The sequence below is a fragment of the Bufo gargarizans genome, chromosome 7, assembly GCF_014858855.1.
Source record: "Bufo gargarizans isolate SCDJY-AF-19 chromosome 7, ASM1485885v1, whole genome shotgun sequence".
NCBI classification, from domain to species: domain Eukaryota; kingdom Metazoa; phylum Chordata; class Amphibia; order Anura; family Bufonidae; genus Bufo; species Bufo gargarizans.
Genome location: NC_058086.1, coordinates 93,292,018 through 93,308,436, shown reverse-complemented (window position 1 = coordinate 93,308,436; position 16,419 = coordinate 93,292,018). Strand labels below are relative to the sequence as shown.

The following is a 16,419-nucleotide window of genomic DNA, read 5'->3' as shown; positions in this document are numbered from 1 at the left end:
TCAGATTTAATGGAGGCCGTTATGGCACCAAAAATGGTAAAAAGCAGAGTGGATCCAGCATGCATGTGGAACCTGCACTCCCTGAATTTTATGGTGGCCATTATGGCACATAACAAATAGTATTTAGTGTTAGGTTGATAATTTTGTACAAAATGTATTTGCCAAGAATCTCAAATTTACAAAATAAGCGTAGCATTAGCACCAGAATATTTTCTATAATTATGGCTAGTGATGAGCGATTTTCATATTTTGAAATTCGTTCACGATTCGTTTGCTGGTAAAAGCAGAATTGCGTTATAGATTCCGTTACCACTGACTATAATGCAATTCTATTACGGAATGCCTTTAGAGGCATTCCGTTATTCATTCCGCCAAAATAGAAGTCTATGGGCTGCAAAATGGATCTGTCCCGTTTCCGTTATGCAGGGGAGATCCGTAATGCAGGCTATAGACTTCTATTATGACGGAATGAATAACGGAATGCCTCTAAAGGCATTCCATTATGCATTCCAACATAGAATTGCGTTATGGTTCGTGGTAACGGAATTCATAACGCAATTCTGCTTTTACCTCCAAACGAAGCGTGAACGAATTTCAGAACAAGAAATTTGCTCATCTCTAATTATGGCATTGTTGTACTTTATTTGTGTTTGCGGAGTGCTGTTGCATTGTGTTTTTTTCTTCGTGTTTCTAGCCATGGCCGCGTACACCTGCGCATTAGGATGTGCTGACTGACCCCCTTTTTTTGCAGTTGAGTAGGTTACTGTCATTTTACTTCATGAAATGGTTGCAGGAAGTATTTTTCCTAACAATACAATTAGATTGTGTGAAAATAGGTATCCCCTTCTACATAGGATCCTCTTATACAGGCCAATGACTGCCCCTAACAAAAGGCTGATCAAGGATATAACAAGTTAATTGGCCCTCATTTAAAGGGCATTTATACTACCTGATAAAGCCTGTATGAGTATGTACAAGATCCTTGTCCAAACGAGCTCTGAAAAATGCACAGTATCTAGCTAGTTTCACACTTCTGTTAGTAGTTCTGGCAGAGAACAGCGTGCCGGAGCTCTCCGGATTGGGCATTGCTTGATATTACTGGAATGCCTGCTGGCCCAGTTGACTATTGCCACTACCGGCAATCCTTCCTGGACCCTATTGTAGTCAATAGGGTCAGCGGGCATTCTGGTAACATCCAGGAATGCCTGATCCAGAGAACTCCAGACGACTGTTCTCTAAAGGAACTACTAATCGTGGTATGAAGCTAGCCTTAGACAGTTTTCCTTTATACCAGTTTTGATAAATCTCCCTCACTGTGTGTAGATACACACGCTAACAACGAGGGAAATGGTAATACCCAGTCGTCAATTTATTCATACAGTCCCAGGTGGAATAACTGAAGAATGCAGAGTTCTAAGAGTAGATGCTCCAGAATCGTTACTACTCGGGGAATACAGATAATTACTAGGGGAAGTGACAGGTCCTCTATAAGTACCTGATGCAGATCCTGAGCTATCCTTGTTTTTGTCATATGTAATCAATTAGCTCATATTTCAATCTAGTTTCAGTTGCAGTTTATCGATGGCCACAATGAGAAAATCTCATATCAACACTGCTTTGTAGAACAATAATCAGTCTTTGCTGTAGAGCCCACAATATCCAGAATAACATTAATTGTTTCATTTATAGGTGGTGTCACTAGGATGACCGTTTCCTTGGTTGTCATCATGTTTGAGTTGACGGGTGGTCTGGAGTACATAGTACCATTAATGGCGGCCGCTGTCACAAGTAAATGGGTTGCAGATGCATTTGGGAAAGAAGGAATTTACGAAGCTCACATCCATTTAAATGGATACCCATTCTTGGATGTAAAGGATGAATTCACCCACAGAACTCTAGCAACAGATGTCATGAGACCTCGTCGTGGTGAGCCGCCGCTCTCTGTTCTTACTCAGGACAACATGACAGTAGAAGATGTGGAGACTTTAATCAAAGACACAGATTATAATGGTTTCCCCGTTGTGGTATCCAGAGACTCAGAACGTCTGATTGGCTTCGCACAAAGAAGAGAACTCATAATTGCCATCAGTAAGTTTAGGATTTAAGTTCATATGCTTTTTTTTTTACTTTCATATTGTTTATATTTCATACTTTACTCTTTTCAGCCTGAGGTGCACTAACATTTACTCAAATCCTGCACTTTTTTTTTATTTTAACATTTTTCTTCACATTTTATTACATTTATTTGTATGAAAAGTGCAAATTAATTCTGCATATTATGAGGGATTATACCTCAATGCAGAGGGGCAGATAGATCATTGTGTAGTAAAAGAAACAATGGAGTAGGCACCATATTAACCAAAAACTAGAACCACCTTTTTGCCTTGCTAAAGTGAAATATGGATGTGTAGTGATATTCTCTTATGTGTGTCATAAAGGAGCTTTCCGAGTGTTTCAGGATAGGGTGTCAGTATGTGATCGGTGGGGCTCCGACTCCCGGGACCCCGCCAATCAGTGGAGCACCAAGGCCTCCTTGCAGCTTACTGAGCACAGCGCCATCCATTGAATAGCAGCTGTGTTTGGTATTGCAGCTCACTGACTTGAATGGGACTGAGCTACACCTAGGCCAGGTGACCGAAGAAAGTGACATCAAATGGCCTAGGAAGAGATCTAAGCTGTCATTGGAATGCCAGAGCCTCTTCAAACAGCTTATTGGCAGGGGTCCTGGGAGTCACATCCCCACTGAATTGATACTGATGATCTATTCTGAGGATAGGTTATCAGTCTAAAACACTTTAATGTCTAAAAACTGAATTCTGACTTGACAAAAATGGAGTAAATGTACGACAGATCAGACCTAGCATAGAGCTCTTACCTACTTTAGCACTGTTAATATTTACAGTAGGTCCACACATGGTAGAAATTTTCCACCACGGATCTTGCAGAAAATCTCCAGTAAGATTTGTATTTTTTACAATTTGATGCAGATTGTGCTGTATATTTATTATGGAGCTCACGCCTGCTACATTGAAAGTAATGAAATCTGGTGTGAAATCTGAGACAAATCTTCGACAGACTCAGCATGTCGTAGATCTGAAAATCTGTAGCATGCCTATTTTTCCTAGTGTAAAATGCACACAGCATGTGGATGAGGTTTGTAAAATGTCATCCGTTTGCCTAGTACCTTAATCTGCTTACCTGTAGAAATTCACAGTACCATACATTTCTGGCAGGGCTTATGGCTCAGTACGAGACATAATAAAATCCACCATGCTGAACACTGGGGGGAATTGGCTCTCATAAAAATTATAGTCAGGAACTGCTAACTCTGTAATCTATAATGTATAAAGTGTACCTGTACTTTCATTTGATATGTCATATTGAAATCTCAAAGGTTTTTATTAGTGGAGTTTTGAGTGCTGAGACCCCACCGATAGCTAGAACAAGGAGATAGAAGTGTTCCCACAGAGTGGTGTCTCTTCTCACGGCTGGAGATGGGCTCAAGAGAAAGTCGATGAGCAGTGTCTTGAGAGGAAAGGTAGGTCTCAGCTTGAGTGCTACTGTCTCCTCGTTTTAGCAATCTGTCGGGGTCTCAGCACTCAGGCCCCCACCAATCAAAACCTCAAAAACTCTGACATATGAAAAGTTTTTTTTTAAGTACAGGTAAAGGAAAAGTATAGGATAAATTAGTTATTTGTTTTGTGACTTAAACACTGGGGAGGGAACCCCACCAAATCTTTTGCTGAGGGGTCTCCATCAGTCTTCATTCAGCCCTGGTCCTAATAACTAAGGCTGGATATTCTACTTTCGAGATAGAAATAGCATTCCCGTTTAGCAAACCCAAATGGGCATGCTTATTTTGGAGACTAGATGTTCAGCCAACAGTTATCTTATTTGGTCAATATGACTGGGACTTGATGACCATCTAATATTGACCTTGCAATTCTCCCTGAATGTCTGGGGAAATAATGAGTGGCAGCTGGATTTCAACATGCCCAATCCTTTAATTCTTGGAAAGTTACAGTAAGCTACTGCCAGAGGTGTCTAGCCGTGGCTTGCTTCTTTCTCCCCATCATGAAAACATGCACGCTCAGTCGAGCCATGCGAATCAGGAGAAATAGCCGTCAGCCAAATGAGCGTTTGGCCGACTGTTAATCAAATTTTTATGGCCAGAATTACCTTGTAGGCTGTTCATGATATCCCTTATTTTTTAGTGTTTATCATGTTAATTGGTTAAACTTTTTTCTTATTTCAGCATGCCGTAGACAATCTAAACTGCAAAGAGGCTGCCAAAACCTAACTTCTTAGTTTGCCCCAGATTTTCTATATAAAGTCCCTAAGGTCACATGAGGTATCTCATTTCACTCCACAACAACATACCACAATCAAAGAGGAAAAAACACCAAACATTTAAAACATTTCAACCATTTTTCTCCAAACATATCTTCTTTTTATAAACATACACAAGAAACCGCTTGATCCCAGACGGCTGGGAAGCTGCTGCCAGGAAGTTTTTCTGAAATCCTTTTAATCATGACATTTAGTGTTTACAGAGTAGATCAGATTCATATGAATAGCATAGCTTACACCACAAATGTTAGTAAACTTACGTTTAGAGTTATTTTTCTCATTCAATATACTTTGTAGAAGCTCAATGGCATCAAGGCAAATGTTAGTTTTTCTCGTGTTGCACTAGCCTGTAGCTCTAACAGTGACCAATAGTTGTCTTGGGATTACTATGGTGTTTAACAGATGTGCTCATGCAGTTGCTTACCTTATGTTCATTCTGACCTGTATTCACCATGTAAACCAATCTCTCGTTTCTCCTATTTTCCTTATTTCTGAAAGCTGGTGGAGCAGCAATACGACACAATAACTTCTCCACATATGGTGTTCAGTGTTTTAAAGAGGCCCCTCCAGAAAAAAAAAGATTTTTGTTAACCCTGTTTTTAATTGATCTGGTATACAGTTGCAAGAAAAGTATGTGAACCCTTTGGAATAATATGGATTTCTGCACAAATTGGTCATAATATGTGATCTGATCTTCATCTAAGTCACAACAATAGACAATCACAGAGCTCTTAAACTAATAACACACAAATAATTAAATGTTACCATGTTTTTATTGAACACACCATGTAAACATTCACAGTGCAGGTGGAAAAAGTATGTGAACCCCTAGACTAATGACATCTCCAAGAGCTAATTGGAGTGAGGTGTCAGCCAACTGGAGTCCAATCAATGAGATGAGATTGGAAGTGTTGTTTACAGCTGCCCTGCCCTATAAAAAACACACACCAGTTCTGGGTTTGCTTTTCACAAGAAGCATTGCCTGATGTGAATGATGCCTCGCACAAAAGAGCTCTCAGAAGACCTTTGTTGACTTGCATAAAGCTGGAAAGGGTTATAAAAGCATCTCCAAAAGCCTTGCTGTTCATCAGTCCACAGTAAGACAAATTGTCTATAAATGGAGAAAGTTCAGCACTGCTGCTACTCTCCCTAGGAGTGGCCGTCCTGTAATGATGACTGCGAGACCACAGCACAGACTGCTCAATGAGGGGAAGAAGAATCCTATAATGTCAGCTAAAGACTTACAAAAGTCTCTGGCATATACTAACATCCCTCTTTAGCGAATCTACGATACGTAAAACACTAAACAAAAATGGAATTCATGGGAGGATACCACAGAGGAAGCCACTGCTGTCCCAAAAAAAAACATTGCTGCATGTTTACAGTTTGCACAAGAGCACCTGGATGTTCCACAGCAGTACTGCCAAAATATTCTGTGGACAGATGAAACCAAAGTTGAGTTGTTTAGAAGAAACACACAACACTATGTGTGGAGAAAAAGAGGCACAGCACACCAACATCAAAACCTCATCCCAACTGTGAAGTATGGTGGTGGGGTTCATCATGGTTTGGGGCTGCTTTGCTGCGTCAGGGCCTGGACGGATTGCTATCATCGAAGTAAAAATTAATTCCCAAGTTTATCAAGACATTTTGCAGGATAAGGTAATGCCATCTGTCCACCAGCGGAAGCTCAACAGAAGATGGGTGTTGCAACAGGACAACGACCCAAAGCATAGAAGTAAATCAACAACAGAATGGCTTAAACAGAAGAAAATACGCCTTCTGGAGTGGCCCAGAGTCCTGACATCAACCCGATTGAGATGCTGTTGCATGACCTCAAGAAAACGATTCACATCATACATCCCAAGAATATTGCTGAACTGAAACAGTTCTGTAGAGAGGAATGGTCAATAATTACTCCTGACCGCTGTGCACGTCTGATCTGCAACTACAGAAACATTTGGTTGAAGTTATTGCTGCCAAAGGAGGTTCAACCAGTTATTAAATCCAAGGGTTCACATACTTTTTCCACCTGCACTGTGAATGTTTACATGGTGTGTTCAATAAAAACATGGTAACACTTAATTCTTTGTGTGTTATTAGTTTAAGCAGACTGTGATTGTCTATTGTTGCGACTTAGATGAAGATCAGATCACATTTTATGACCAATTTGTGCAGAAATCCATATTATTCCAAAGGGTTCACATACTTTTTCTTGCAACTGTACATAATTGTTTAACAAACTTAGGGTACGGCCACATGTTCAGGTTTCCTGATGCAGTTTTGGAAGCCAAAAACCAGGAGTGAATTCAAAAAAGTGCTATCTGTCCTTTATACTTTCTCTCCTTTTATGATCCACTCCTGATTTTGGCTTCCAAAACAGTTTCAGTTATTTTTGGCACTTAGATCATTTGACCCATAATAAGACTTGCTGGATCCAACGATGTACCTTCCATGAAGGCAGACCACGCGACTATTATGGTGCCCCGGGGAACTGCTTTCTCTGTTCCCAACATGAAAACACTACATGTTGCCACTAGGGAGAGCTCAGTGCAAAAAGATTTTACAGCTTCCATTGCAGTCAATTGTAACTGTATAAATTCCTATGCACTGAGCTTGCAACAGTTTTATCATACACTGGTCATGGGAAGCAGCAGGCATAGAGCTGTATGAAAGTGATTTATCAATGTATTTATGTCACAAGGTGACTTTTTTTAATTAAAATTTCTTTAGGTTAATAGGAAAAAACATACATTCATCAGAAATTAGGGTTGTCATGCTTTGCATCCCATCTTTCCTTAGAGTGTTTGACACACGTATTCTGGGAAACTGGGAGGGGCAGGGGAGGTCTATACTCCAGGTTTTGCAGAGCGGTAATAATCTATAGCCCGGCTGTAGATCCATATACCTCTGATTTCATATGGAGGCATATAGAGTTTTTTTCTGTTGGATTCTATATACAGTACTTCTCCCTGACAGAAATGGTGCCATGCTCCATCAGTTACTGTAGGCAAGTAATGCAACCCTTAAAGGGGTTGGCCACCTTTTGGAGGGTCTTGGCAAACCCTCCTCCTGGCCAGACCTGCAAAAAGGAAGCATTTTTACCTGCTCCCTGCTGCTCATTCCCAGCTCCTTTCTTTCCTGTCTTCGGATTCCTGCTGTCAATACTTTTACACCCTGCAGCCAATCACTGGTTTGAGCGATGACCTGCCCTTCTTGCGTGACCTGAACAATTGACCTGACACAAGGGGAGGAAAGCACCACTGCAGTGGTGTCAAAGAGAATGTTGACAGTGGGTAACCCAGGTAGGGCAGCTGAGGATAGGGATCGAAGATGCCGGGACCCTGTGTCAGGATCTAGGTGAGTTTGCCTCCATTTTGCAGGTCTGGCCAGGACGGGGTTTGCCAATACCACTCAAAAGGTGGCCAACCCCTTAATGCAACATGAAATAGCATATGATGTAAACAGTGCCTACAGCTTCACAGAGTGGCACCAAAGAGAATTTTTGTGCCACTATATAGCCTGAGGACTCTAGCCTTATACTTCTGTATTAAATAAAAACATTTGACTGAGGCAAGCCTGTCATATGACTGATAAAACTGAGGAAAGCCTGTCAGGTGGACCCTTTCCATTAGCCATTTACAGAAGGATGCAAGATTTAGGTATGTTCCAAAATGGAATTTTTTGTTTTTAGCTTTTATTAGATTTTAACCTGCACACATACCCTAAGCTGCCAGGTCTATGAAATAATATTAATAATTTGTCTAACAAAAGAAGAAAAAGTTGTTCGTAAAGCAGGAAACTTAATGACTAAGCTCTTGTGCAGCTGGTGAGCATAAAAGCTTCAAAGCCTTATTTTCCTTGTCTTGATAAGCAGAAAAATGTAATTATTGATGTTTGTCCTCTGGCATATTTCACATCTGCTATAGTATCAATCACAATGCTGAGGAAAGGCCAATTTTTATGCCTGGTCAATCTCATCTATCAAACTGATAATGGACTCTTTTTATGAAGGCTACCATAGACTACCTGCAGTCAGATCATCTCAAGTTAATAGATATAATTGTGTACATGATACTGGCAGGATTTCTTAATGTGGAGTGAGAATCTCTCCAAACTCTTTTTTTTTTTTTTGTTTAAAGTACAAGTGAAACCTCCAAAAAGGATCACTTGTTTGGGAAGACCACCCCAAAGAGGTTTCACTGTAAGGCTACTTTCACACCAGCGTTTTTTGCGGATCCGTCATGGATCTGCAAAAATGCTTCCGTTGCAATAATACTGTCACGGATCAGCAGGTGTGAACCCACTGTGCCACGCCACTGACTGGCTAGAGGGGTGTGTCTAAGCAACTACCTGGTTTTCAGAAGGGCCTCAGATGGTGAGGATAGACTTGAGCCGTTAAGGTAGTTGCCAGGGGCTACTCCAGTTCAATCCCTAAGTCAGTGGCAGCTGGTCCAGGTGGACCAGGAGATTTATGGGTAGGTACCAGAAGTACATGCGTAGTCAGGCAGGCGGGGTTGTTACCAGGAGCAACAGTGCAGTACCGAAGGATGAGGCAGAGGCGTAGTCAGACAGGCAAAAGGTCAGGGCAGGTGGCACAGGTACAGGTCAGGCAATCCGGGTAGGCAACAGGAGACACAAGGCAAGCAGGCAGGGATCAGATGATAAGCAGAGTCCAGGAACGAAGTATAAATCAGGAGCACACAAGAGTATCAGGAACCAGCAAACTCAAGGACTTTGACACTGAGGCATCTGGGAAGAGGGCTGAGCCATCTAAATACTTGCAGGAGAGCCAGGGTTGGTGAGCGAGGTCACCTGACCTAACCCACACGGCCCAGGGAGTGATGCGCTACGCCCTTAAAGCAGTGTAACACGGAACCAGCCAACCTCATGCTGTGTCCAGGGCTGAGTGGAAGCTGTGGAGCGGAATCCTCAAAAGCAATACCACCTACAGACACAGAGCCTAGGATTGCAGCGGTGAAATAGGAAGCACCAAACACAGGTCACTTCTGAGCGTGGCACCCGGGACCGCAGCGATAAGTGGGTGAACAGGCGGGTACAGCAGCCGCTGTTACAAATACAACCGCATGAATCCGTCATGAACGACTCCGGTTGTATTATGTCTTCTATAGCCATGACGGATCCGTCTTGAACACCATTGAAAGTCAATGGGGGACGGATGCATTTTCTATTGTGACAGATTGTGTCAGAGAAAACGGATCCGTCCCCATTGACTTACATTGTGTGCCAGGACGGATCCATTTGGCTCCGCTTCGTCAAGCGGACAGCAAAACGCTGCAGGCAGCATTTTGGTGTCCGCCTCCAGACCTGAATGGTGACTGAACGGAGGCAAACGGATGCATTCTGAGCGGATCCTTTTCCATTCAGTATACATTAGGGCAAAACTGATCCGTTTTGGTCCGCTTTTGAGAGCCCTGAACGGATCTCACAAATGGAAAGCCAAAACGCTTGTGTGAAAGTAGCTTAAAACTGTCTTGAAATAAAATAGTTGAAGATTTGTAGTACAATAAAACACATATTACATTTCTAATGTATAAAGCTTCTCCCAAAATCTGAATAATATGGCAGACTGATTTATTTGTCTGATTTTCCTAAAAATTAGATGGAGAACCTTTGTAAATATACAAAATAGAGTGGAATATTCTATTACAATCACAGCATACCGAGCTGATGGGATAGCTGTTGACACCAGGGTGGAAATTAAGTTTATTTTACTTTCAGAGCACTTAGAGGGTATGTTAGTGGATTGTTATGAAGACATGAAGAATTGGCCATGAAATGACTGTCTTGGTTATGTGTTTATTAATATGCCCAGTAACTGATGCTCACATAATGTGTTTAATTCCTAGAGAATGCCAGACAGAGGCAGGATGGAGTGGTAAGCAACTCCAATGTATATTTCACAGAAGACCCCCCGGAGCTTCCAGCTAACAGCCCTCATCCTCTGAAACTAAGACGCATTCTCAACCTAAGTCCATTCACTGTCACAGACCACACACCCATGGAGACTGTGGTGGACATCTTTAGAAAACTTGGATTGAGGCAATGTCTTGTTACTCGGAGTGGGTAAGAATCGTTTTATGTGAGCTCTTGATTTCATTTACAATATGAATGAAATAAAGTACTATATATAAATTTAATTCTCCCTCATCCACATCCTCCTTCTTCCCCTTTTTGAACTTAATGGACTACCACTGAAACTACCGTGCTGCCAAAAGTCCTCTGACCTTTCAAAATATGCACTCCACAAAACCTCTGAAGGAGTCCTGTAGAATTTTGCAGTAGTAGCAGCAGATCCTTTGAGTCCTGAAAATGAGGTAGGGCCTCAGAGGATTGGATTTGTTTTGATGCTTGATCGGATTGAGATCTTAGCAATTTGGAGGCTAAATTAATACCTTAATACTTACTGTCATATTTCTAAACAGTTTTACAGTGTAACAGGGTGTATTACCCATCTAAAGAAGACCACTGTCATTAGGAATTAGAATTCTCAGGGTGGTATGTGTCAAAGTAACGTCTACATAAATCCCAGGACTAAAGGTTTCCCAGCAGAACATTGTCCAGATCATCACACTGCCTCTGTTGACTTGCCTACTTCCTATAGTTTATCCTGGTGCTATCTCCTGCTTAGATGAGCAAAACACTGAGCTATCCACATGAGGTAAAACAAAATTAGATTCATCAGATCAGGACACCTTCCATGGCAGTGGACAGAGGTCAGCATGGGGACTTTGACAGTTCTGTGGCTACACAGACTCATATACAGCAATCTGTAAAGTGCTGTGGGGGCAGATTTTAGGTGTCTGTGTGCCTATGTCAGTGTTTGTAGATATATTTATATCAAACAATGAAGACATAATTACAATTATGTAGCGCATGCCAGTGGAAGTAACTAATAGCTAGTTAGGGCACAGTAGGGAAGTGCACTCCCAGTAGCCCTACCAGTGACCTATTCCATTCATGTAGACATAGGAACCAGCGATTTTTAACCACCCCAGTAGCTTGTTCCAATTGATGTTCAGTTTTTATGGCAAATATAGTGAAAGTTACATTTTATCCATCTTGATTTCTGGGACAAGATAGGTTTAAGGCCTTTCAAAGTTTTTTTTGGTCTAATATGTGCTGTGCATTCTGACACTTTTCTATCAAAGCCAACAGTACCTTTATCTGCTGTTTGTAATACAGTAGCTATTCTACAGACTTCAATCAAATGGGCTAGCTTTCATTATACCCCTCCCCCTTTTGGTATCAGTGAGCCTTGAGAGCACATAGCCTTGTTGCTAGTTTTTTGTTGTCCTTCCTGGGGTCACTTTTTGTCCATTGTCAGCACAAAGTGAATGGATGCAAGTAATACCCAGCTTGCTCAAGCATGGTGGCCTCTTCAAACAGCTGATCAGTGTAGGTGCCAGAAGTTGGACCTCCACCAATCTGATAGGGGTTCTGAAGTCATCAGTTTCATGAAACTAGACAACCCCTTTAAGAATCCCTCAGAACGATAATTTGGTAAAAATTACTGTATCGCATCAATGACTGTATCAAAATTTTAAGCCGAATTTGGTTGCGTACCTCATTAACAAAGCCGTGTTTAGCTTCATAATTTGATAAATTAATTTATCCGAATAAACAAACTGACACGTGTTAAATGCCAGATGAAGTAAGTCTCGCGATATATGCGGACACTTCAGAAAGACCTCTGCGGAGGCAATACATTTTACAGTAGGACGGAGCCCATATTTTTAACAAAGTTTTTAAAAGAATCAGTTTTGGATACAGCAATCCGAACCCGATTTGTTCAATCCTAATTATAATGTGTGAATCTTTTGTAATTAATGAATGCATTTAAAATAGAACATAATCCAAGTCTGCAAATTTGGAAACTGAATTTTATCCTATTACCTTTTTTCCAGGTATAGCTAATTCTGCTTTATTGTACCCTCTTTATAAAGCACAATCCATTTCACTCATGTTCTGAGCTTCTGGAGGACGTTATAAAGAGAAAACCTCTGTATATTGTAGAGCTGCTTATAAAAGCATCTTGTGCTTGTATTACGTACTGCGAAATGCTAATAAGAAACTTCAATTAAAAAAAAGGAGGTAGCCGAGTTTCCTAAATCGTTCAGCACAATCCTTGTGCAAATTATTAACACCTTTGTTATTTGGAAACATGCCACCCTTCACATGCCCTTGGGAGCCATCTTAATTAAAAAAGTATATTTTTTTCAGGTTTCAGAAAACGCAGTGTATGACCTGCCATGTAAAAGTGTTGATTGTAAGAAAGCACAGCTCTACGGCGCTCACTCATTTCAGCACCACATCTGCTCCAATTTCCCCAGTCCAAATGGAAATGAACAAATAACACATCATGTCTTTTTCTTCTCGTTTCTCACTGTTTTATTGAAGCACCGAGACAGGTTTTGTGTGATTTACTGGGGCCACGTGCACAGTAAAATGAAATGTAGTGAACCGTTTTCTAATGATCTTTTATGTCTTATTTCTGGTTCTTTCCTGTAGGAGGCTTCTGGGTATTATAACCAAAAAGGATGTTTTAAGACACATGGCTCAGATGGCTAATCAAGACCCAGAATCCATTATGTTTAACTAGACTGTACATTGCGTGTGGGAGGAATGTTCTGCAGAAATGCTGGATGAATCTGGAGGCTTTTCATTCTAACAAGGAAGAGGAGCAAAAACTGAAATGACGGTGGCTGACATGAAGAACCTGAAACGCGTCTCACCAGTATGATCAGGAGCCTAACAGTTATGTGAAATACGCCCTCAGTAATGGTCACTGACAGTTGCACGTCACTCGAGATGCTACCTTTTGCTTTGACTATAATGCATGTATGTGACTGGATGTACATTTCTCAATAACATTTTGAGGCTTTCAGATCATTTTTTAATGAAAATAAACTATTACAAACCAATGGACAGATATATAGTATTTATGTTAGATCTGAATTCAGACGTGGTGAGATTTATTGAAAGAGAATACCAGACTTTATAACTTACAACAGGCATGCTCAACCTGCGGCCCGCCAGCTGTTGCAAAACTACAACTCCCAGCATGCCCGAACAGCCTACAGCAGGGCATTGTGGGAATTGTAGTTTTACAACAGCTGGAGGCCCCAGGTTGAGCATGCCTGACTTACAACATGAAAGCCTGTTTTACAGCAGTACATTTCTTAGAATGCATAGCTTAAGAGTCTCCTTCCTCGGAGTAGGTCACTTGGTCTTTTGTCAAGGTTGTAATTTTATATAATTTTAGAAAAGAGCAAAGTTTGTTCATTATTTTGGGAGATAAATGAATTTGATGCATTTATTTGCTTTGTATATATATATATATATATATATATATATATATACAGAGAGAGCAAGACAGATAAAACAAACTTAGGTCAGTAGAAGAGGCAAGTGTGTCAGTGAAGATGATTGCCTAGCCAGTGTGGCAAGAATGAACACATTTTAACGCATATGTCATGCCCCAAGTGTTCCTACCATGTCCCTAAATTGTATAGTTTTTTTTTTTTGGGGGGGGGGGAATACTGTGCCACAGCCTAGCAGTATAAGCCTACTGAAACACTTGAACTTAACTCACGATGCTCACAGTAAATTGGTCTAGTTGTATGGCCTCCTAATACCCACATCACAGAGATAGTTGCCAATTTCTTTTGTTATTTAGGAATCTTGTGGACATTCTAGTATCATAAGCACGGGATCCTGCCACAATGCCCCAATAACAATAGCCATAATGTCCCCATAAGAGGACATCCACGGTACCAACAGTATTAAATTCACAGTGGTCCAATAATAGAGCCAATGATAGTGCGCCATAACCAAGTCAGCCTCAGTGATCCCATAACCACCAGCCATGAGGCCTCCTAACTGAAGCAGCCAATTCCCCTCATAAATGAGCTGATCACTATGCCCACATAAGTGAGCTAGTCACAACATTCCCATAACAGTGCCAGTCATGGTGCCTCTATGAGAGCATCTATAGTGTCTCCATAGTGATGACCGAATTACTCCTATAATGACAGCCAGTATGCCACCATAAAAACTGCTATAAAGCTGATATATTTATATCCACAAGTCCCTATAACATCTACAGTGCAGCCCACACAACAAAGTAAACAAATCTGATAAAACCTTAATATAGTGTGATATATTTTATGATTTTCTTTAAAGGGTTTGTCCAACTTTCAAGTGTTTTTTTTAAATAGCCCCCCCGACCCAGCAGGACCTGTCAAGGGAAGCATACTTGCATGTTCCCTGACGATCGGTTCCAGCTCTGTGGATACTACTGTCTTCACTATGCTTTGGTCTCCACATGTAAACCTCCACCATGGACAAGGGTCACGTGTGCCACTTCAGCTAATGACTGGCCACAGCAGTGGCATGTCCCCCAAGCAGCAGTGACGCAATGATATGCTGCTGTGGAGACAGCGTTGGACCAACTGAGCTGCAACCTGTCATTGGAGAGCAGGTAAGTATGCTTTCCTTGACGTATGCTTTCCTTTCCTTATATCCTATTAGCAAAAAAATAAAAATACTTGGAAGTAGAACAATCCCTTTAAGGACACATTATTTTGCAGGATGTGGTGATGCACACGGCCTCGCAACTTTGCCTTCCTGCACAAGAGTGTTGCATTAGGTTGCGCTCAGGAAAAAGAAACAGAGATGAACAGGGAAGATTGTATATCAAATGCTATTCATACACTGAAATGTATGGGGAGATGTGTAGCCAGTGAAGTTAATGTAACATTAGACTAAATGGGATTAACTGTGTAGGATGTAGAACAATAGCTCTGTATACTGCACTATACATTCTAATTTCTCTATATATACGTTTGTGGCTGGATCAGTCAGCACCAGTGGTTGTGTACATCCAGACTCCAGCTTCGGTGTACAGAAGTGGATGCATACTTTGCTGTATACGATATCTCTGTACTGTTCCTACACCTTCAGATCATTGCTATTTTGTTTAGTTACCTGTTAGTTTTTGGTATTATTTTAATGAATCCCTAAGCAGCATTTTTTTATAAGTTTTTTGTGTTTTCTATGCTGGCACTGGAAAGCCTTGCTCTGCATATTGGAAATAAATCAGAAACAGATGATGATGATGATATGAGTAAACATCACAAATAAAAATAGTTTGGACTTTCCAATGTTCCAAATATGTTCTGGTTCCTGCATATTATTGCCACTATGGTGACCAGCAGATAAAAGGGACTGGTGGTATGTTCTTACTCCTCTACCAGGGATGTAGATACAGAAGGTATAGAGGTTGTAGTCACAATCTGATCCTGGTGCCAGATGGGAGTCAAAGGCCCCACTGCCAAATATGAAGACACTAGTAACTAAAAGGAATATAAGTGAATGATATACAGGTTATACTGGATCTTTATCCCACAAAACTATATATAAATATGCTCAGCTCTTCCTGCTCTATAACATGTTGCTTCTAGATCAAACACCATGTTCAACGTGACAGGTTTCATTCCAGAAGTGGAGTATCATTATGATAAAAATGTTGCATTATATACTATGAATTATGCCTTTTACTAATTAAAAGAACTGAATAATAACACTATTGTGAGTATGTGTCCCAAAAATTTGGCAATTTGTTTTTGGATATGGGACACCTCATGAATTTTAGACATCACAATAAGATTTATGATTAGAGATGAGCGAAGTGTTGAAAAAATTGATTCGGCAGCTTTTCCGAAGTTCAACAAGATATTTGCTTTGCTACAAATTAATTTGTCATGAATTACTATAAATCAAGTATAGCCAAGCCAATCTGCATAAAAGTAACAGTGGCCTGTAATACTGATGTACAACTCTACAGCTAACAAAACTGATTAACTGTGAATATTGATGCACTGCACACTTATGTACATGGCAATAAATTAGACCTGTACGTAATACTGACAGCACAATAATTCTACAGCTAACAGAATGGATTAGCTATGACTTTTGGTGCACTGCACAGTTATGTACACAGAGATAAATTGTAGCAGACTCTGTAGTTCAGCAGTCTCCTATACT

At 40.7% G+C, this 16,419-nt stretch overlaps 1 protein-coding gene across 1 annotated transcript in view; it reads left to right on the top strand.

Moving 5' to 3' along the window:
- LOC122944177 (H(+)/Cl(-) exchange transporter 4) overlaps positions 1 to 15,826 on the top strand; it is a 57,106-nt gene extending 41,280 nt beyond the window's left edge. Inside the window, exons 6-8 of the mRNA XM_044302407.1 lie at positions 1,690 to 2,088; positions 10,221 to 10,437; positions 12,883 to 15,826. Of these exons, the coding sequence (XP_044158342.1) occupies positions 1,690 to 2,088; positions 10,221 to 10,437; positions 12,883 to 12,973 (707 nt within the window). The 3' untranslated portion in view covers positions 12,974 to 15,826. The remainder of the gene's footprint in view (positions 1 to 1,689; positions 2,089 to 10,220; positions 10,438 to 12,882) is intronic.
- Positions 15,827 to 16,419: the final 593 nt, after the last annotated feature.